Below are 24,043 nucleotides of genomic sequence, written 5' to 3'. Positions count from 1 at the left end.
AGTCAACAGGGCTGCATTCCTTCTGACAGGCTCTAGGGCACACTGTTTCCTTGTCTTTTTTAACTTCTAGAGGCTACACTCATTCCTTGGTTGGTGGTTCCTTCCTCCATCTACAGGATAACAGCTACAAATTTCTTTCTCACTCTCTCTCTCTGTTCTTTTTTCCCCTTCCTTTATCTCTTTCTCTATTAATTTTTGCCCTCTCCTCTCTCTCTTTCTAGAGAAAGAGGTGTAGATATAGATATCTGTCTCTCTGTCTCTCCCTTTTTCTTTTTCCTCAGACCCTCATGCCTCCATTTTATAAGAACCCCTGTAATGATACTGGGTCCCCACCTGGGTTGTTCAGAATAATCTTCCCCTTTTGAGGTCCTTCACTTAACTAGACCTGCAAAATTTCCTTTGCCATGTAAGGTAACATATTCATAAGTTCTGGGAAAGAGGATGTGGATATTTTGGGGGGGAGCATTGTTCAGCCTACCACAACTGCAGATGAAAATAAAATTGCTAATCAGTGACCTTAAAATAGGGAGATGGTTCTGGATTATACAAGTAGGTTCAATTAAATTATAAGGATTCTTGAAAATAGGGAAGCAGAAGAGTAGGTCAGGGTGATGCGATGGGAGGACACAGTCTACTGTTGCTGCCTTTGAAGATGAAGAAAGGGGCTTGAGTCCATGAGCTAAGGAAGCAAGGAGCCTTAAAAAGCTGGAAAAAACATTCCTACCATAAAGCAGTACAAAGACAGCCCTTATGGCACACCTAGATTTTAACCCATTGAGATGCATGTGAGACTTCTGACCTATAAAACTATAAGATAACAACTTTTTGTTGTATTAAGCTACTAAATCTGTGGTAATCTGAGACCTTTGGCCAACAGCAATGTTGGATGACCTGTATCTTACCCAAGGCTTCAGATGACTACAGCGTTAGGCAAAATTTTTTACTGCAATTTCATGAACGATCTTAAGCCAAAACCACCTAGCTAAATTAACCCCAGATTCCTGAATCTCAGAGACTGTGTAATATAATCAATGTTTATTCTTATAAGCTGCTAAATTCTTAATTTTTTGCACAGTATATACTTAATATAAAAATTGATATAAGTCTGGCATATACTAAGAATTATATATAAATGATTGGCATTGACATTCTTCTCTTGAGGGCAAATGAATATATATGTGTCTTATTTCATCTTCCCATCCCTAAGGGAATTCCAAAAATCAGGAGAGATGAATAGTTAAATTTAGTTACTCTAAACTGGTGAACCTTCCTGCTCACCCAGGCTCATTGTATCTCTGATATTTCCTTGGGGGCTCTGCTCATGCCTGCTTCTTCCAGTCCCTGACCTCTGCCTGAAGAGTTAGATTATGATCATTTAGGTTTAGCTTGTCAGAAAGTAGACAAATGAAGCCACTCCAGCAGAAAGCTGCATGGAGAAACTCACAATTAACAAGTGAGAATGGTAAAGCATGTGTGTGTGTGTGTGTGTGTGTGTGTGTACAGTGAGTGAATGCATTAAGGATTCAACATTTTGTGATGAATTGGATTACTTAATTGGTACTCAGGGCAAACAAATTTGAGAATCTGTTAATTAAATAGGAAAGCAAGTTTAGGTCTAAAGAATTATAGAATGTCTAATTGTTATGAAATCTATTTCAAAAATTCTTGGTGTTGATTTGCTGAGTAAGTAACTTTTGATGAGCTCAGTTTCTAAGGAACTAATATTTAATAAATATCATGAGCCTAAATTATTTGTCTACTCTCCATATAGAGTGAATTAGGATTAACTTTGAAAGTACTGACAGCCTTTATTTTATTTATTTTTCATTTACATAACGCTGGTCTTAAAAGTCTCAAGCTAGTTAGTGCCCAATGAATACAAAATTGATTTAATTCCTTTAGAATTACAACTCCCTGGTCAGTTTGACCAGGTTATGCTGCCATCCTATCTGCTTTTCTATTATATATTTTAAGAAAAACCTGAAAATTTCCAAGGCCTCTCATGCAATTAGCAAGCAGAGTTTGATATCATGAGTGGGTGAAGTTAAGTCCTCTATTCCCAGTGTGAGTGTGTGCGTGTGCATGTGTGTGACATGCACACACATACACACACAAGCATAAATCCCTTTCAACTAAGCAAAACTCAAATTCTGCTATATCATTATGTAGTGACTTTGAGAAAAGAATTGAATCTGGCTTAACCAGATAAAAAATGAATACTGTGAGACACTTGTTAACCCTGGAATCTCCTTTAGTAGGTGAAATAAAGAAACATTCTACATATTTCCAAGCTTGAGGTTATATAGCACCATTTTCTGCCTCTAAACTTGCTTTTAAAAATTCATCCCAGGTGACCTAGGTGGCTCAGTCAGTTAAGCATCCGACTCTTGGTTTCAGCTCAGGTCATGATCTCATGATCTCATCTCCCTCTGCCTCTCCCATGCCCTCCCTGCCTTGAGTGCAAGCTCTCTCTCTCAAATAAATACATAAATTTTAAAAAATAAAAATTCATTCCATATTTTGATTGAAATTCACTTAATTTAAAATTAGACATTTTAAAGTGAAAAATTCAGTGACATTTAGTAGATTCCCAATGTTGTGTAGCCACCACTTCCATCCAGTTGCAAAACATTTTTCTCATCCTAAAAGAAAACCCGTTCCCATTAAGAAGTCACTCCCTATTTCCACCTTCCCTCAAATCCTGGCATCTCTCTCAGTCTGCATTCTGTCTCTATAGATTTATTTGTTCTGGCTATTTCAGGTAAATAGATTCAGACAATATATGAATCTTTGCATCTATCTTTACTTAGCATGGTGGCTTCAGTTTGTCTGCATTGTAACACACATCAATAACTTATTCCTTTTGTGGTTGAATAATATTCCATTGTATGACTGTATCACATATTGTTTACCCAATGAATAATGGAATTTGGGTTGTTTCCATCTTTTGACTATTGTAAATAGTGCTGCAGTAAATACTTGAGCATATGTATTTGTTGGAATACCAGTTTTCTGATCTTTTTGCACATATACTCAGGTCATATGGTAATTTTATGCTTACTTTTCAAGAAACTTTCAAACTGCTACACCATTTTACGCCTCCATCAGCAATGTAGAATTCCAGTTTCTCCACATTATTGCCCAAACTTGTTTTTTCCTTTTTTTTTAATAGCCATTACAGAGGGTATGAAGTTGTACCTCATTGTCATTTTGATTCTCATTTTTCTGACGATTAATTTAGTTGAGCATCTTTTCATATGCTTGTTGGCCATTTGTATACCCACTTTTGAGAAATGTTTATTCAAGTTCTTTGCAAATATTCTAAATTGGGTTGTCTTTTTGTTGTTGAATGGTGAAAGTTCTTTATATATCCTGGATGCAAGGCCTTTATTAGATATTTAATTTGTAAATATGTTCCCATTCTATAAATTATCTTTTCATTGTTTGATAGCCAAAATATACTTTGATGCACAAAAGCTTTTAATTTGGATAAAGTCCAATTTCTTGGACTTTGTTATTGTTGTTGCATGAGCTTTCAGTGTCATATCTAAGAATCCATTGCTGATCCAAGGTCATAAAGATTTACCCCTAAAATTTCTTCTAAGACTTTTATAGCTTTAGATCTTATACTTAGGCTGTTGATCCATTTTGGGGTAATTTTTGTATATAGTGTGAGACGGGGTCCAACTTCATTCTTTGGCATTTAGATATCCAGTTGCCCCAGTACCATCTGTTGAAGAGACTATTCTTTCCTCTTTGAATGGTCTTGGCATCTTCTTAGAAAATCAATTTGCCTTAGATATATAGCTTTCCTTTAGACTCTCAATTTTATCCATCTATCTATCTATCTATCTATCTATCTATCTATCTATCTATCATCTACCTATCCTTATCCAAGTACACACTTTTTTTTTTTTTTAATTACTGTAGCTTTGTAGTAAGTTTTGAAATCAAGCAATGTGAGTCCTCCTACTCTATTCTTCTTTTTAGTATTGGTTTGAATATTTGGGGTCCTTCGCAGTTCCTGGCCCTCCCTCCTTATATTTGTGAGGATTCAGAATAGCAGTATTCCAAACACAAGAGTAGGCTCTCTACATAAATTACTTCTTTTCTCTCTGTTTCTCTTTTGCTCTCCTTTAATTATACATTTATGTCAGCTTAAATCCAATATGCTAATTTGAAAGCTTCCCAATCAGAAAACACTCCCCCCCCCCCGCCCCTCATATATAGATAGGCCAGCTTTGAGTGCTCAATTTTCATTTTGTGCTGTGGCATATTAGCATATAGTATGCATTCTGGCTCTGAAACCATTACATATGAAAGATTTCGCACTGCTCATGCTACTGCTGCCATTGATTGTTGCACAGACAAGTCCCCATACCCTTCTTTCTTTCTTGAAACCCTAAAATATATCATGGAAGTGAAAAAGAAACCTGGAACTGATTTCAATTGTCTAATTAGTGAAATGAAAATAGATAGAAATATTAAACCATCACCTTTTATGTAATGGGCTCTTCCAGAGTCTTCACTGAATAAAAATGTTAGTCTGTATTTTGGACCTTTACTATACTCTGTCCTAGGCACCAAGGCATTAGAAACCTTAGTGAATATTAATACTTTAAGTCTCTATTATTATTACATAAATGATTGGGTTGCTATAATTTTACTAATCTATGATTCTTATTGTGAATGGCTTCTACTAAATCTTTGGAGTAAGTAGTTAGGCTAGTGAAGTATTTCTAAAGTTGATGAGAACTCTGAAATAGAAGCCATGTGTTTTATTTAATAATATTGGTTGAGTACTTTTATTAGCCTGCAAAAATAAGCCTGATTAAATGCCCTTTAGGTTGGCCTTTCTTATAAGGGTTTTCGAAAGTATCGAATACACAGTTTGTGTATTAACTGCAGGACATATTCTACAGCACATACCTTATTCATCCTTCAAAACCAAATTTAGGTGGTGTAAAATTTTCCATAATATGCCAATGTTGAAATAATCATGCAGTAAATAAATAGCATTAAAAAAAACTTTTCAGGACTAAAACTCATATTTAAAATGAGATAAATCTTTAAGATATACAAATCAACTCAGTGGTAATTTTGGCTATTTACACTATTAGACAAAGAGGTGGACTTACCAGTAGTTGTATTTTATTCATGTACAGGCACATAATACTCCATTCAACAATCATCTATAGAAGACTAAACATCTATGTTTATTAAGTGTTTGCATTAATAAGATTATCCACTAAATAACCTTGCTACCTATAAAATATTTGTATGTGAAATAAATGGAGAACACAGTGATATAGAGTCATCTATTTAAAACACATAGATCTGATGCTAGCTAAGTGTATACATAGGATACTTGGAGAAGTTGTCTTTATTCAGCCATATTCTATTTGGAAACAGGCAATATTTTGCAAGTCAGTTCTGAAGCATACTGGTTTTTGAGAGTCAATGTGGCATGTATGTCTTTATTGTATAATGTCCATCATGTGCTAACATATTTGTGTTATAATCCTAAAGCTTAGGTTAGCATTAGTTAAAATAAATTTTAAAGCTACATTAATACATTTTATTTCTGTTAGATTGCATGTTAGACATTTGCTGAGAGTATACCAGGGAAAATTAAATTATAAATCTTTTTTGATAATAAGTACGAAAAGTAAAAGCTAGCTAGCTCACCACATTTGTAATGACCTGGATATCCAGAGACATGGTATAATAAAATCAGCCCTTGGACAGTTCTCCATGGTATCTTCTTAGTGCACCTTTAATCATGGAAAAAACTGAATGGATAGTGTAATTGCTGTTGCTGAACATAACAAGAGTTACTGCATCTTTCTGATTCATGAAACTGGGTCTGTTCATGTACCCATCAATGCCATATGCTTTTAATCTCTTGGCATGCTACAAAGCAAAATGCAATTGTAATTATTGCAAAATAATTTTTCTAATTTATATTCATTCCAAAACATTTATAATTTATCAGCTGTGGTTGGCATCTTATCTACCCTCCATTGCTATAGCAGTTCCTGGCCACCTCTCTGAAGATTGGTAACATGTTTTCCCTTCACATTTCTGTAGCCGACCAGGTGCAGAATGTACAACCCTTCAACTGCTAAACATCCTACTCACATTCAACTAAAATGGCAAGTACTCTCTACACATATTCTTAATTTTACACCATAACTTCTTTGAAAATAAGAGCCAAAAGAGACCATTTGAGAAACAACATGCAAACAGAGTGATGACAATCCTTTATGGCCCTCCTAACAATTATAATGAAATCTGAATTATTTGCCAATCACCAAATCATAGGTAGTTTGCCTCTTTCCACTCCTCACCTTTAACATTTGTCCTTTCTCTCTCACAGCATTGAAGTTACATTGACTCCAGTCAGTTCTGGGAATAGGCAAGCTCTTTCCAGTCAGAGGGCTTCTGCATGGGCAAATTCACCTGCCTTGAATGCTTTTCTCTTCATCTTAAACAGATTCTTCTTTTCCTTTAGGTCTTTTCTTTAAATGTCAACTCCTTAGCAAGACTATAAGTCTACCTTGGGAAAAAATAAAAAAAGGTCTTTCCTTGCATTACTTTTCTTAACTCCTTGCTTGATTCCCTCTTGGGCTTTCTTGCAGCCAGCAAGCAGTTCTCCTGTTTAGTTTTATTTGTCTTTCTCCATTAGAAAACAATCTTTATGATGACAGGCTAGGCTCTTTTCGATATTCAGTAAACATGTATTGAAAGCATACGTACATAAATCAAGTATTTAATGTACAAAAAGTAAGGCTAAAGCAGTACAATCTGTAGCTAAATGGTGCTAAATAGATTTGAATTTTAATCTCAACTTTAGCATTAATTAGCTATAAAAGTTTTTTTCTTGCAATGAGAATTTTTAAGATCTATCCCTTAGCAACTTTTTTTAAAAAGATTTTATTTATTTGTTCATTCAGAGAGAGAGAGAGAGAGAGAGAGAGGCAGAGACACAGGCAGAGGGAGAAGCAGGCTCCCTGCCGGGAGCCCAGTGGGGAACTCAATCCCGGGACTCCAGGATCACACCCTGGGCCAAAGGAAGGCGTTAAACCGCTTAAACCCAGGGATCCCCGGGCTTATTTATTATAATTGGAGGTTTGTACCTTTTGACCACCTCCATGTATTTGCCCATCCCTCTATCACAAGACACTTTTATAGGCCTACAGAAACAACATTATTGGGAGCACGAATTATTTTAAGGTGTTAGGCTTTTACATAGGAGAGCTCTTGATTAAAAAAAAAATCAAAGAAATGTGACGTTTTCTTTCCTACTATAGAAAAACAAAATTATCATAGTCATCGTTCTCACAGCTTGCTTCGTGAACTTTTAACAGACCTATCACGTTTGTTAGCCGCATACTCCGTCACCATTGGCCCTTTTGTAACAGGTTCAGCTTCTGGGTGGGATGAACATAGCTGGTACCAAACGGCATCGTTTTTGTTACTTCTGGATCACTGAACTTCTTGGACTTTGCCTTCATTTCCATACCTATAAAACGGAAAAAGCAACACCTATGCCATGTTTTTCAGAGCTCTTCTTCTTCTTCTTCTTCTTCTTCTTCTTCTTCTTCTTCTTCTTCTTCTCTTCTTCTTCTTTTAATTGAAGTTCATTTTGTCAACATATAGCATAACACCCAGTGCTCAGAGCGCTTCTATGAGGACAAATTGAGATAACGGATGTGAAGACACGTTGACATTTTAAAAATTATAGAAGTAAAATATACTCTTCCACCTTATCTTGAAAAATTATAAGGAAAAGGTTTGAATACTGGAAGAGAACTTGGAAAAGTTTTAGCGCGCTTTATTTGTAGGAAAATTAGTCCCCAATCTTCTACTCTGAAAACGGTGGCGAGGCAAACTGGAAAATGATCGTTTATGAAAAGAGACGTTAGAAAGATCGTTTTATAACATTTGGAGCATGCAAGCTGCATTTTCAGGCCCCCATTATTAAGAGAAGGATGGGCACTGCTTCCAGTGTTGGTGATACCAAAGGAGGGTTTAACTGTCCTTTAAATAGAGGTGGGATAGATACAAAGTAGCTCGGCAAAAGCACCTGGTGAAACGCACCGTCACATCTAAAATAAAGAGAAAGGGAGAAATTAGAGCAACCTTGGTCACCTATTCGCTGGTCTCTTCCTTCTTCCACCTGTCTTCCCAATTCTTTCACAAACTGTGGCTAACTAATTATATTGGCTTTTTAGTTTTAAAATTCAGCCCCCTCTCTCAGAACCTCTCCTATCGATAGGGATTGCGGGAGGAGGGGTGGAATGGGCAGGAAACCAGAACTAAGTCAATACCCTAATGATTGTACACTGGAAGCATGTTGCTCTACAATATCGCCCCCGAGTCTCTTTGTTTATCAATGAACATCCTACTGCGTCCTCGAGATGTAGGTCAGGCTCATTGGAAATATCAGCCGCGGACCACATGCAGTCTTCATGATATTTCCAGCCCGGGTGCGCTGCTGATTCCTGCACACTGGAGTGCGTCTGAGCTGCGAGGTGGAGAGGGGACACCTGTACCTTAGGGACGCAGGTGAAGTCCCGTCTACCTTCCTGGTACTTTCCCCGGTGCTTCCTCCTTGCCTCGGCCGCTCACTCTTCCCCTCCATCTCCCCTGCTGTTTTGGCCGCAAGCTTCTCCGCTAAACCGGGGCTTTTCCCGCTCTCTCGTTTCTCCGCACCCCAGCCGAAGACCGAGTGCTCCACGCAACTGGGCATGCCTGATAGCCAGGAAAGCTCGGGCTGCAAGAAGAAAGCGTTTGCACCTTCTGCGCCCCCCTCCCCTCTGCAGCTGCCTCCTGCCAGTCAGGCGATCCGACGTGCGGCGCGGCCCAATGAGGGCCCGCAGCCTGCGCGGGGGCCCGGCCTCTCGTCGCGCCGCCACCAATCAACGGCGGGCGGGGGTGGGACGCGCCCTGTTCCCGCCTCTCCAGTTAAGGCCGCGGGTGTGAGCCGGGGCTCGCGCGAGCCGGGGACGACGGCAGGGACCGGCAGGTGTGGGCGCGGGGCCGCTCGGCCCGACGGCGGGAGTCGAAGGCGCTCGGTGCATGGGCCCGTGAGGACGCGCCGAGCTCCCCCGGCCGCGGCGGAGGCGGAGCAGCGCGGGAGCGAGGCGCTGCCCGGCGACCCTGCGTCCGAGCGAGCGGAACCCTGCGCTTCGCTCGGGGACGGTCCGAAGTCCGCGCTATGGAAGAGGAGAAATACTTGCCTGAGCTGATGGCAGAGAAAGATAGCCTGGATCCATCTTTTGTGCATGCATCGCGCCTCTTGGCGGAAGGTAGGACTCGCCCCCACGGAGCGGCACGGACCCCTGGCCGCCTGCTCACCGCGGCTCGGTTAGGGGAGTGAAGTTGGGGAGGGACGCCTGCCGCCTTCGCAGAAACTGTCCTCCCCCCCCGAGGATGCTCGCCTCCGAGCTCGGGCGGACCGAGCCCGCTCTTGGGGCGGGCAGCGGGGCTCCTTCTCGGCGTCTTAATTTGGGGCAGACCGGAGCTGCGAGATGTAATGGCAGTGCTGAGGTGACCTGTTAGGATCCCCGATGGAGAAACCATAAAGTGCAGCGCGGTCAACAGGGATATTTTCACTTTGCAGAGGAAAAGGAAATCAGTTTGGAAGTAAATGGGGATCAATGGAGTGTGTTCTAAGAGCTTCTTAGCTACAAATCAGCATTTTTGTTTTTTGTTGGTTTTTTTTTTTTTTTTTTTGCTGCATTTTGGGAAGTGATTTTGATAGCCTTTATCTAATTGCAGCCTTTCCTATGGAAAGTCTTAGGATTAACCTAGATTAAACTATGTGTGTTCATCAGTATTTGTGAATGTAGCAAAGGCTAAAGTGCTCATCAATTTATTTGAAGTGTGATGATTGGGTACTCTGCGAGATGCTGGCCCCTGGGAACACTCTACGATTGATCAACTGTTTTACCAAGTGTGCGTTTTCTTTTGTGTACCTGTAATGTTAAAGGAGATTTCATTCCCAGAGGAGGAGTGTATGTGTATATCTTGTGTTTTGGGTTGCTTTGAAAGATCGTTTAAACACACACACACACACACACACACACAAACTTCTGTATGACAGAAATTTTAGCCCAATTACTCCATTCATCTTGAAATAATGCCATCTATCTGCTAAAGATACAATATCTGTAGTAATCTACACATGCCTTTTTAAAAACAACTTCAATTTTTTTTTGAGGAGTCCTTCATTAATAATAAATTGCTTCATCATCAAATTTTGTAGCTTAGGTTGTTATGGACTTACCTATAGCAAAACTAAAAGTGACAACTTCCTCTGCGTTGGCCCTTCTGTGTTAAAAGAAATGTTCTCTTTTTTGAGACCTAGTTGTACATGGAAGGAAAAATTGTAAACCTCCATGTATGATTCAAATAGACATTTGGTTTGATTAAATATTTTATTTATACGGCATTTACGACAGCAGTGGAGTGCAAGGTATTTTTTCTTTTTGCATGCTAAACAATTAAAAGATTTATAATCAAAATCTTGAAAGTGTGAAACAGCTAAACTGCTTTTCAAGGAACGAGTTGGTTTTCTAGAGGAATTGGAAAGGTAAAAAGCAATTATACTTACTGCTTTCTTGGTTACCGAATGAAAACAATACAAATTAAGTTGAAAAGTCAATTTAAAAATTAAACTCTGCCTCTGCTTTATTAAAAATAAAGATAATTGCATATAAATAATAGGAATATTGGAAATTAATGAGTTAATGAACGCCTAAGATTGTTCTAAATGATTAAAAATGCAATTAAGCCTTCTCCAATCATTTATTTCAATATATCTTCCAGAAGTGTCTTTATTACGCTGATAACGTCTTTAAAATGAAAAAAAAAGTTAGGAATTGATCATTTTCTCTGACCTGCTAATTGGGAGTTCTCTTTGGGACAGCAGGCTCAATGATTAATTCATTAGTCATTGATGAGAAGCTAGTGGAGTTAGTGTACGTTTCACAACCTCCACACTAAAGAAATGCATATAAGAAACTATTAGTAGAGTGCGTAAGTATTTCTGCAGCTGGTGAAACAGTCAGACAAGGCTGTGCCCTTGATTCCTTAACATTCTATCTTTCCCAGGAACTTGATTTCTTGATACTTAGGAACATGTTTGAATGTACCTTGTAATTTAATTTTTTCCCAGTAGGGGGAAGCATGCCCTGCTTTTGTAAGGAATTAGGAGGAAAAAGCTCCTAAATAGAAAACCATCTAAGTAAGAAACAAAGAGGTGTTCAAATTTCAGAGAAATCATAATGAGGAAAAGAGAATGGAGGAGGTGATGATTATAACCTTGGAATATAGAGAAATGTATGCAATAAAGATACATAAAGTTTACATTAATTCTTCATTTGTACCTGAAGTTCTTTGTGTGTACCTACTAAAGAGTATAAGGTGAGTGTCCTTTGGAATCTCTAATAAATCTTAACGTACATTTTTCTTTATAGATCTTTCAGTGTTTTTTTCAAAAGCCATCTGCCAAGATTTCCAGATTTTGTTTCAGATCTCTATAGGAGAATATGTTGAAATGATTTTATTTCTCTTACCTGGAAATGCACTGATTGAAGGCAGTGGCTATAAATAAACCTGACATAGATATTCATTTGGAGAGAAGGTGCACACTGAAGTACATTTCAGTCAGTACTGTGCAGACAGTCTCAAGACTGAGTGAGCAATAAAAATGATCCAGATGATTCACTTCTTCAGAATGATTTTCTGGAAGCTAATGTATATAAGGTCAGTGATGTAAACCAATGAGGTTTCATAGTGATTTATTTTGCATTTTTGATTGGCAATAAATGCAAATCAGTGCTCAATTGCAACTACCTAGTAAGGCCACAGGGCTAAAAGTAGCAGTGTGTTGATTATTTTGTTATTTTCATTGTAATTTGTTTTATTTCACTTGTTTCTGCTACGTGTTTTCAGTTGGTATGATTCTGTGAAAGCTAATGGAAAAGCCCATACATTTTATGTATTTGATTCTTACTTAGAAGAGATCTTGAATAATATGGTTTGAAGAGTGCTTATATTTGATTAATTAAAATAATTTTCCTCCTGTGATTATAATATTGTTTAATTATCCATTTGTTATGGAAGGTGCTTTTGAATATGATAAAACCGCAAACTCAGCATGATCCTTAAAGTTCCTCTCAGCCTCTGAATTTGCTTGCCAGATGAAATTAGATGAGGTTATTTATATCTATGCTACTTCTGGGAAGTGCACTAAACTGTGAATCCAGATACCTGGATTTTAATTCCACTTTTGCCTAAACAGAATGTTGATAAACTTCCCTTCCCCCAGGCCCCATTTCCTTGTCTCTGAAATTAAGAAATTGGACTAGATGATGTATGGGTTTCTTTGTAGTCCCAGACTTAATTAGAATTAAAAAGTTCTCTAGTTTGCAAGATTTTCTAACTGGAATTCTTCACAAATATTGGTAGATTCAGCACTGTTTTGGTTGACTAATCAAATGAGGGAGTCAGATATTGCCAAATATCCCTAGAGTTCAAATGTCTTTTTAAAGATGCTATTTTAAAATTGGGGTGGAAAGCATCGCCTTCCATCTAGGATTGGTCTTCATGTTTGCCGATACAAATGATCTTTTAAGACCATGAAAGAAACAGGCAATAATACATATTTATCACAAATGCTGACTTGCAGCAACCTAACTACATGTAGATTGTCAGTAAGGATTATTATTTAATTAGGTTGTATTCCTCAAAATATTTTCCACAAAGTATAGAGAGTTCTTATATTAAGGAAGGGTATTGGTATAATGTCTAAAACTAGCTTCTCGTGAAAAAATAGTGTTTGTGTGACTTTCCTTTTGATTAATGTAACCCCTTTTTTCTCCTAGTACATCTGAGATAATCTGGTTTGTTTCTTAAATAAAAGATAAAAATTGGTAAAACAAAGAATTTCAAGATATTTTTGATTTTGAATTAAGACACATTTATGATACAGTGGAAAAACTCTGCCATAGCAAACAAAACACTTAGGACAGAATGTTAACACTTCTGTCTACTGCGAAATATGGGATATGTCATTTATCTTCTCTCTGGGTCTCAGTTTCTTCATCTGTAAAAGAGGAAAAAAGAGGTATATATATATATACCACCTGTGGTTCTTTTAAGCTTAAAAAAATCTGTGATAATATAAACAGTATTTTGTACAAATAAATTTTTTAAGCAAATATAAACAGAAATCACACAAATATAAGATGGTGCTTTTAATATTTTCCTTAACATTTTAATGGCATTGTGGATTTGACCTCAACTTGAAGCATGGCTTTGTAAGAAAATAAACACTGCCTTCATTCTTTGAATCTTTGTTGAGTGAAATTTGAATTTATAGACCAAATTATGAAATAAATTATCTTATGAAAAATTGTTCCAGTCAGTTTTTAGAAATATGTTCCCTTAGACAATGGTCACTTTCAGTGTTTTACTTGGGCTTAATTAACTCTTGTCCCATGTCTTTCCAGGGTAATTTCAGACCTCCTCAGGCTTCCTTATAAACCCACAGCCTTTTACTCTTGGAAGCTGATTTCATCCTCTGCTTTAGTAGGAAATGGATATATCTCTTCTGATGTTTTTCAACCTCTCATCACCTAAATACCTCTATAATCCTCCTTACTGTCCTTCATTCCCAGAAGGTGAAATGCTTCTTTTTTGTTTTAGGCTGATTTGAATACCAGTATCCTTAATCCTCATGCTCAGCATGTCCTCTGTAGTTCTGTCCTTTCATCAGCATCTCCATTCTTCCTCCCTATCTGCTCTTTTGTTGTAGCCACCTGTAATTGATCCAGTCTGAATAACATAAAAAATAAAGTATTTTTTTCACTCGCCAAAAGTAACCAAAATAATCTCTCTGGATACTCCTTTGTTTCCTTCAAGTTTCCGATTATCGTGGTCTTTACTAGCTGCCTCACTTTCTCAGTTTACCTCTTCAAAACTCTTCATTCTGGCTTCTGTCCTCATCGTTGTCCTAAAACCAGTGACCTGGAGACAGAATCATCTCCTAATTGCCAAATCAAATAAAATTTTTCTGACCTGTCATAGGTCTCTTGGCTGCAGTTTCCACTGTTAGTCTTTTTCTAGTTTCTTGGCTTTTCCTTTGGCTTCCAGGCACTACCATACCATTTTCTTGGTTTTACTCTTCTTTGTTTCTTACCCTAACTGTACAGTATCCATCTTCTCCCCTCCCCAAATATGCTGCCGGAGTGATTCACTCAAAATCAAAGTCTGACCCTGTCACACTTTTTAGTGATACTCTCTTTTGGCAGGCCTCCTCTAACAGCATGCCAGCAGATGGAAAGGTGCCACTACCTTGATACCTGCAGGTAGAGGTGAAAGTCCACGTTCCCCACTTGGCATCCATTGATATCCATTTTGGCCAGGAGAGGGAAGGTGACTTGTTACTGCTTCCTAAGTGGGCTCCAGTGACACTAGTAGGGGTGGGGAGGCTTCGTTCCTGCTGAGCATGATGAAAATTCCGGCAGAATGAGACCTCTGACATCACCTTCGGTTGGAAGGAGAAGGATGTCTTGGTGCTGTTCGTAAGGTGGAAGTCCAGGATGTCCCTGTGGCCTCCTGTGCCACTGCAGGACCCTTCCTTACTGTGGGTGGAAATGAAGTCCCTGTTCCTCATCTAGTCTTTTCTGATTCTAGCCGGAGGGGGAAAACATAACTCTTAACAGCTGGGTGAGGTTGGAAGTCTAGGCTCCCTATTTAACTGTTCTTGACAGAGGTGAGCTTGAGACACTGCCTTTTTTTTTTTTTTCTTTTTTTTTTTTTCTTTTTTTTTTTTTTCTTTTTTTTTTTTCTCTTTCTTTCAGTATTATTTGGCTGGAGAGAAGGATGTTTGTCTTAAAGTTTTCTGTCTTGCTGGGTTGCTCTTTCTAGTCCTTTGGCTAGCAGGCTTTTCTTGAGGACTTTTTCTTTTTTTTTTCTTTTTGTCTGCTTCTCTTTTCTGGTTGGCCAGCTTTTCTAGTACCCACTTCCGTGTAGCTGAGGCACAAAAATAACTACAGAAACTACTCCTATCTTATTCCTGAGTCTGTGGTACCTAGCCTGCCACCTTTATTTCTTCTTCCTTTGTTATGAACCTGGAAGTCAGATTGGTATGTCTGATGCACAGTTAAGCCAATCTCTAAGTCACTGGGTTTAAAGCAGAGAAAGTTTATTCTCAGAGGAGCAGCCCAGCAAGAAAGCAGGGGATCAATCCCACATCTGCCTTGTCTTTTTTGAGCCTAGGGACGATGGGGCTGGAGAGGTACTAGAGCCCTGAAAACTCTTCACAAGGGAAGGCTCAAAATTTTTGAGACTGTGTGCTCTTTTGGCCATCTGTGCTTGATTCCAGGGTCCTGGTGTATTACACTTGTGTCCACAAGACAGGCGTTATCAAGTAGCCTCTTTCCCTGGTTCCCGTAGGTAGAAGCATATGCCTGGGCTCACTTTCATGGTCTTCTGTGTTTATTTTATATATAATATTCAGCCCGTACTTATCTGTGTATTTTAATTTTTTTTTCATAGAATTTTCTTGTGAGGGACACCTAGTTGGGACAGTCAATTAAATGTGTTCGACTCTTGGTCTCGGCTCAGGTTGTGATCTCAGGGTCATGAGATCAAGCCTGCATTGGGTTCTAAGCTCAGTGCAGAGTCTCCTTCCCTCTGTCCCTTCCTCTCCTCCCCATACTCTCTCTCTAAAATGAATAAATAAATTCTAAAAAAAAATAAATAAAATTTTCTTGTGAATGCCTGTTAAGCATTGTACATTCCTATCTTATTAACTTAATGTATACAAATGAGCATGATCTGGATAAACCCATCTGGATTATGGGCACAATATTTTTCTTTATCTTATTTCAAAGATACTTTGTGACAGGGTAAATGAAACTGGGGATGAAGTGAGGTCTGACTGGTCTTAGTTTCTGTTTAAGTATACAATCTAGGGATCCCTGGGTGGCGCAGCGGTTTGGCGCCTGCCTTTGGCCCAGGGCGCGATCCTGGAGACCCAGGATGGAATCCCACATCGGGCTCCCGGTGCATGGAGCCTGCTTCTCTGGTGCATGGAGCCTGCTTCTCCCTCTGCCTATGTCTCTGCCTCTCTCTCTTTCTCTCTCTGTGACTATCATAAATAAATAAGAATTAAAAAAAAAAAAGTATACAATCTAGATTGAATGCCTTTGTTCCCTTAGCAGCTGTAGAAGGGAAAGAAGTTTTAGAGGTTTTTAGAAGCCCTTGTAAATAACTGTATAGTACTTTCCACTTTTCTTGTGCTCTTATTTGTATGAACACCTGATTTGATCTCCTTTTTTTATCTGAATATATATAAGAAATGTGTTTTAATTGGAATTATATAATGATACTGGTTTGTTTCTTAAAGCTATAAGCAGTAAAAGATTTAATATATTAAGAGATTGAAATATGATCCTTTTCCTCACAAAAATGGTTAATTTCAATAAAATAAGAATGACATGGAAATAGATTTATTAAAAATAATAAAAAAATAAATAAAAATAAAAATAATAGAATACTGGTTGATAACTGATCTCCCAAATTGTTAGCAAATAACTGTGCTATGTGACTTCATCATTTTCTCAATATTGTGTGGTTTGTTAATAAACATGATTGCATGTTTTATTTGTTAAAAATTTGAGAAATAATAGCCAAGCATCCTGTTGCTCCGTCATTATTAACTATTTTGGGAAAAAGTCTTTTGTAGCGTATCTTCCATTGCTTACCTTTGATTTTTGAACTTTACTTCCAAAAGGATTTTTCAGTAGAGAGATATAATAAACACTTGAGAACACCAGAATGACCAATTTTTAGGCCATTTACTATAGATACCCTTGTAGTTTAGCTATAGCTGACGGGATGATTGGCCATATAATCACACATGCCATCCAATATGTGTTGTACCATTTGCTTGCCATATATGCTATTGGTATTTGAAGAGATATTAGATGTTTAATATATTGGTTTTTAAATAATCTGTGGGAGATTCAACATATGCATAAGATATAAATAACAGTGCATGGGAAGATCTGTTAGATTTTACAGACCAGTGATATGGGGATTCCTGACTCTTGTTGGTTATCATATATTCTTCATCATCATCGTCATTACTGTCAGCATTTATTGGGAGATTACTCCTTTGTCAGACCCTATACTAGGTGTTTTGCATGCGTTACCACAATTAATCCATCCACCATTCGTATGTGATAGTTATTACCATCATCCTTGTCTTACAAATGAGAAAAATTAAGAATTAGAGAAGTCAATTTATCTCAAGTCACACAGCAAATAAATTGTAAATCTGAACCCCAGGCTGTCTTGCCCAGAGATCACATGCAATCATTACACATACTGCCTCTTGTGAAAGAGATACAACTTTAGCCAGGCTTTGAAGAAAGGGCAGATGTTAATATGCAAAGTATGCCTAGGAGATCAGCATGGTTGTTGCCATTAATTCTGCAATAGGTTCCTGAATGCAAGTATTGGCTGCACTATTTCACAATATTGTTAAATAAATATAGTATATAAAAGGTTAGTAAATTTAAAAAATGGGGAAATTTTCCTAAGTGCAGAATTGGGTCAAAGATTGTTGAGGTAGCCTAAATTTTCCAAAAGTATTATACTGACTCTGGTTTCTGAGGGAGTTTGGTGATGAGGTAGCAAGAACAGGAGAACATTTTCCCCTCTTTTTTCCTTTTCTTTTTGAATCCAAAAAGTGATTGGAGAACTTCATGTGATTTGCTGAGACATTTTTCTTTCTGTGTTTTTTAGAGAACTGCTTACATTCGCCAAATTCTTCTAGGGAGGAAGAACAACTATAGGTCCTCTCTTGGTGTCTTTAGGCAGTGTTGGTTTTGTTTAAAATTTGGAAGTGAGCACATTTCACATGTGGTCAGAAACAGATAACTCAGCAACATTGTTTGATTAAAATGTTATCTATAGGTTCCGAGGTTTTAGGATTTAATAACCTGGAAACAGATTGGTTGGTATTATTACAACTGTTATCAGAAATGGCACAATTGATACCTATTTCCTTTAAAATATTAAAGATTAGATTTTACTCTTTTAGCAGAGAAGCAGAATGAATGTGTTTTCTCTAGAGTTTTAGATAGTTTTAACAGGTTTATAGAATTGTATGTCAGAAATTTATGGGCCCTAGCTACAACTCAGAAGGAGTCTGTAACAGAAACTGAATAAAGAGGCTGAAGGAGAAGAAATTTGTTAATTTGAGAAGAGAGAGATGACTAAAGAATAGCTACTTTTATTGAACTTACACCCTAGCACAGGTCCTTGATTATAATCCAAAGGCAGGTAATACTGCACTTATGTTATAGGGAAAGATAAAGAGGCTGATTAGAGGGTGGCATACTCAATTTGTTTTTTTTTTAAGTGGTAAGTCAGAGGTTATATAAATGTTCAATTATAATATCAAAGTGTGAAAAAGCAACCATCAAACATTAAAGCATTAAACAATGTTGAAGAATATTACTTGTTCAAGGGAATACCAAGAACATGGTTTGAATAACTTTTAGAGGAGTTAAATACCTGTTACTATAGAATTTATTATTTCCCTCAAGATAATTTTCTCTAGGAAATTTAAGGAATTTGATTGATTAGAAATTTTATTTACATGCAGCAATACACTCATTGTATAGAAGAAGACTATAAAATGCAAACAGTAGATGAATGAATACATAATAGAATACATTTTTGGGCACCTGCGTGGCTCAGTGGTTGAGCATTTGCTTTTGGCTCAAGTCATGATCCCCAGGTCCTGGGATTGAGTCCTGCTTTGGACACCCCTCAGGGAGCCTTGCTTTCCCTTCTGCCTATGTCTCTGCTTCTCTATGTCTCTCATGAATAAATAAATAAAATCTTGAAAAAAATGATAGAATACATTTCTTATGTGTTTTTAGGCTTGTAAATATTACTTAAGTGGAAAATTTAAACAAGTGTTGAATTAAGTACCGTCCATGTCTCCAGATAGTCTAAGTTTTTCTTTTTTGAAGGAAAAAACTAGAAGGTGCCTTTTTATCCATTCACAGTCTGGTGGATGTGGGGGGCCTTTAAGGAATTCTGTGAAGATGAAAGAACATTTGCTGTGCTGAGACAGATGGCATTTTATTATATGATATTGTTTTGGAATGGACTTTAGAATGATAGATGGCTGTGCATTAAGCTAGTATTCTGAAATTAGGGAAAGATTGGAAATTATATAATATCCACATAAGGAAAATCTAGTAGAATTAAGCATTATGATAATTAAAAGCCACTTAATGGAATTAGATGGAAGTGGCAAATGTTTGGAATAAGTTGCAATAAGCCAAATGGTTTCTCTTTGGGTAAAATGAATATGTATGTGTAATAAGCATGTACTAGACATAGGTAATCAATGAAAAACAGTACAGATTTGCTTCAGTTGTCTTTTATTATCTGTGCTCTATATTACCAACTGAGACATCTAGGTTGAGGCAGGAATAAGAATTATAGGCAATTGAATAAATAATTATAGGATCTGCAAAATGCAGCAATAAAGTAAATAGACAGTGCTTTAGGAGTGCTGGGTAGGGCACCTAAAAGAGTCTATAAAAGTCATGTAAGTCTTCAGTAGGAAAGGGGCATATTAGTTGAGGTCTAACGAATAAATGGCATATGACCAAGATTCAGTGAAGAAAGATCTAGAAGTATGCATGGATACAGCAAACATTTCCAAAGCCTGAAAAGAAAGAGAACATTTATTTGAATAGGTATAAGATAAGGGTGATACCTTGATTTATAATAAGAAATATGTATTTGGTCTTCTTTTTTCTGGTAAAAGCTCCTAAACCTTTTGGAATTTCATGAGTACAGCCCTAATGATGCCTTTTGTTGTGTTAATGAAGTGACTTTTCAAACCCACCTAAGGATAGGGGCTGATTATCAGGAGAACCAACCCTGTGATTAGAGGATTATAATTTTCAGTTCCACCCCCCACTCACCTTCTAGAAAGGAAAAAGAGGGAAAGTGCAATCAATTGCCAGTGGCTAATGATTTAAGCATATAATGAAGCTTCTACTAAGGGACTGGGTCAGAGATCTTCCTGGCTGGTGAACTCGTGGAAACTTGGAAAGAGCATTGAGCTCAAAGCGGGGAACACAGAAGCTCCGTGCCCTTTCCCCATACCTTGCCCTATGCATCTCTTCCATTTGGCTGTTCCTTTGTAATGAACTGGTAATCTAATAACTATGTTTTTGTGAGTTCTGTGAATTGCTCTAGAGAATTAATCAAACTTGAGGAGGCTATGAGAACTTCTGGTTACAGCTGGTTGGTTTGAAGTGCAGATAACAACCTAGATTTGTGATTGACATCTGAAGTACAAGGAAGGGATGACTGGAATCCTCAATCTATAACTGGTCAGTCAGAAGTACAGGTAACAACCTGAGTTTACAATGGTTGTCTGAAGTGGGAAGGGGACAGTCTTGTAGGATTGAACCCCTAACCTGTGGAATCTGATATTACCTCTGGTTATAGTGTCAGAATTGCTTATGCTGCATGAGAAGGAATTCCCCCTACCCCCCAACTTTGGAATTGGGTCCAGAGATCCAAAAGATTAACTGTGTTTGGAAAATATAGTAGAAGATAAAGCATCAAGAAAAAAATGGGTCTAAAGAGAATGGTAAGAGGCTTAGTGCACATATCTTGTAAACTACTATACTAAGTTTGAATTTATGCCAAAAGCAATAATAAATTGTTTAAAAGTTTTGAAAAGGCCAGGTGTGATATCAGAGTTTCATTTAAAGCCTAATGTGCCTGCGGTATTGGAGAATGGAATCAATAGATATAGGATGTGGACAGGCCATCAGATAGCTAGAGCAGCAATCCAGGAGAGAATGTATGGTGAACTGAATTCAGATGAGAGTACAGATGTGAAGAAGTGGACAGAACTAATAGAAATTTAGCAAGTAAAATATAAAGGGTTGGATAAAGGGTATGAAAAATAAAGAGTGTCAAGGCTGTTGTCTAGGTTGTTCCTTGGTAATGGTAATGGTTTAAAAGTGGTATCAGTTACTAAGATAGGAATTAAAAGGAAGTTAATGCTGAGTTCAGTTGGATATACATACATATACATGAAAACACACTTGAAGAGTTGGGTCTGGAGAAAGATTTTTGCTATCTGTCATAGTTTCAGTAGCATATGGGTGATAATTGACCTTGAGAGTAAAAGATCTCCTCTAGGGGGAGAGCATATGGAGTACAACAGGAAGGAGATTTAAGATAAAACCTTGAGGAATGTTAGCATTTAAGGAGAGACAGAAGAAAAGTAGTCTGCAAAGTTGACTAAAAGGAGTTTCCTAGAATGAAGATAGGAAAGATCAAGTAAGTTTAGTGTCAGGTAAATAGAGTATCGGAATGATGAAGGATTTGGTTAATATTTTCAAGTGCTGCAGATAGGCCAATTAAAACAAAAATTAAACACTTCTTCTTCTTCTTCTTCTTTTTTTTTTTCTTTTAGATATTGATGTATTTATGCGAGACAGAGAGAGAGAGGCCAGAGACACAGGCTGAGGGAGAAGCAGGCTCCCCCCAGGGTAGATCCCGGAACTCTGGGATCATGCCCTGAGGCTAAGGCAGCCGCCCAAACCCTGAGCCACCCAGTTGTCCCAAACATTTCTTCTTTTTAATTTAAATTCAAGTTAGTTAACATATAATGTATTGTTAGTTTCAGGGGTAGAATTTAGTGATTCATCAAGTTCATATAATACCCAGTGTTTGGGGAATCCCTGGGTGGCTCAGAGGTTGAGCACCTGCCTTTGGCCCAGGGCATGATCCTGGAGTCCTGGGATCGAGTCCCACGTCAGGCTCCCTGCATGGAGCTTGCTTCTCCCTCTACCTGTGTCTCTGCCTCTCTCTCTCTCTTTCTCTGTGTGTGTCTCATGAATAAATAAATAAAATCTTTAAAAAAAATACCCAGTGCTCTTTACATCAAGTGCCCTCCTTAATGCCGATCACCCAGTTACCCCTCCCCGCTACCCAATTCCCCTCCAGCAACCCTCAGCGTCTCTTATGGTCTGCCTCCCTCTGTTTTTATCTTATTTTTTATTTTTCTTCCCTTCCCCTATGTTCCTCTGTTTTATTTCTTAAATTCCACATATGAGTGTAGTAATATGGTATTTGTCTTCCTCTGACTGACTTATTTGGCTTAACATTAATACCCTCTAGTTCCATCCATGTCATTGTAAATGGAAAGATGTCATTCTTTTTGATGGCTGAGTAAAATTCCATATATATGTATTATATATACACACACATTCCACATCTTCTTTATCGATGGACATCTGGGCTTTTTCCATGTTTTGGCTATTGTGGACATTGCTGCTATATACATTTCCAGTGTATTTGGCAAAAAACAAATTGAGAGAGTTATTGGAGAAAATCTCTAATTTCTTCAGGTTGAAGAGTGAATAGTAAGACCATTAGAGAATGATATTGGAAAATTCTTTGAAGAACTTCAACTTCATACAGGAGGAGAGCTAGGAGTAATTTTGAATTATATGAAATAAAAAGGATTTAATCATTTTAACCTAAAAACTGCAATTTTGTATCATTCAACATATATGGGGGATAGAGGCATTTTAAGTATAGTGTTTAACAGCATAGATGCTGGAACTAGACTCCCTTGGTTCCAATTTTATTCTTATAATTAAATATCTGTATTATTTGGGGTGAGTTACTTTCACCTCTGTATGCCTCTTTTCCTCATGTGTAAAATAAAGACACTATTAGTTCTAAACTAACAAGATAATGACAGGCAAGCATTATTGTTTCTTTTGCTCACTTTAGATGACAGACTGCTGTATCATTCTCTGTTTTATATTCTCTCTGCTTCTACCTTGATCCCTTTCTTAGCATTACATGGAACATGCTTATACAAAACCACATATCCTGGGGATTCCTGGGTGGCTCAGCGGTTCAGCACCTGCCTTTGGCCCAGGGCGTGATCCTGGAGTCCTGGGATCGAGTCTCACGTCGGCCTCCCGGCATGGAACCTGCTTCTCTCTCTGCCTGTGTCTCTGCCCCCCTCTCTCTCTCTCTCTCTCTCTCTGTGTAACATGAATAAATAAATAAAGGCTTTAAAAAAAAAAAACTACATCTCATCATAAAATTGACAAATGAATCCCTACTCCTTTCTAAGAGTGTCTTTGGACTGGAGTCTTTCCTTATCCCAAATCGTTGCATACACTTACTTTTTTTTCTTTGACAGTTCTTATTGACTTGTTAGCATATACAACTTTGTTGATCATTGCCACTTTCTTGATATACTTTCCCCTTGAATTTGTGAATCTACCATCAATACAGAAATTTACCACTTTTGTTCTGATCGGTGAAGCTATGATGCATGGAGAACGTGAGATGGGTGCCAAATCTACTGTACTCTTAGGTTCTTAAAGCTTTAACTGTGAGCATTTCTCCATACTGAGTGACATTATAATGTGAAAAAATACATGGATTTGTCAGGACCGGAGGAAATATTGAATATGTTGGACCTAAAAGAAAGCATGTACTTATGCAAAATTTTAATTATATATTAAAAGATTAAACATTCCTTTTGAAACATTTATTGTGTGTGTGTTTATATGGTATTTCTTACCCTGGAATGTGGTAAAACATATTTGAGGGCCACTATTATAGTAAAAAGAACACATCAGATGAAGGAAAAATACTAGTGTTTGAGTTCTCAGATCTGCTACTTGGTTGGTTTGTGACCGTGGGCAAATTTCTAAATCACTTTGAACCTGTATTTCCTCATCTGTCAAATAGGCACGCTTTTGTCGACTATATCATAGATCAGCCAGTCATCTCATGAATCCTATGCAGGAGTATGTGCAGTATTTATCCAATGGCAGAAATCAATAAAGATTCTTTTCTTTACTCCACTTTGCCTGCTTTGCTTAGTTTAAAAAAATGGAGGCAAATTTTATGAACAGTGAAATGCAGTTTTTAGGTA

The 24,043-nt window shown here is 37.7% G+C and overlaps 1 protein-coding gene across 8 annotated transcripts in view; it reads left to right on the top strand.

The window, feature by feature from the left end:
• Positions 1-9,054: 9,054 nt before the first annotated feature.
• KHDRBS2 (KH RNA binding domain containing, signal transduction associated 2) overlaps positions 9,055-24,043 on the top strand; it is a 569,820-nt gene continuing 554,831 nt past the window's right edge. For all 8 annotated transcript variants that reach the window (XR_005367885.1, XR_005367883.1, XR_005367887.1 and 5 more), the window contains exon 1: positions 9,055-9,314. Coding sequence is in view for 2 of the 8 variants with exons in the window: in XM_038554423.1 (XP_038410351.1) it covers positions 9,224-9,314 (91 nt within the window). In the remaining 6 variants the exon portion in view is untranslated. The remainder of the gene's footprint in view (positions 9,315-24,043) is intronic.

This window comes from Canis lupus, chromosome 12 (genome assembly GCF_011100685.1).
Source record: "Canis lupus familiaris isolate Mischka breed German Shepherd chromosome 12, alternate assembly UU_Cfam_GSD_1.0, whole genome shotgun sequence".
Taxonomy (NCBI): Eukaryota; Metazoa; Chordata; class Mammalia; order Carnivora; family Canidae; genus Canis; species Canis lupus.
The sequence above is the reverse complement of the archived record's forward strand: the minus strand, read 5'-3'. Positions and strand labels throughout refer to the sequence as shown.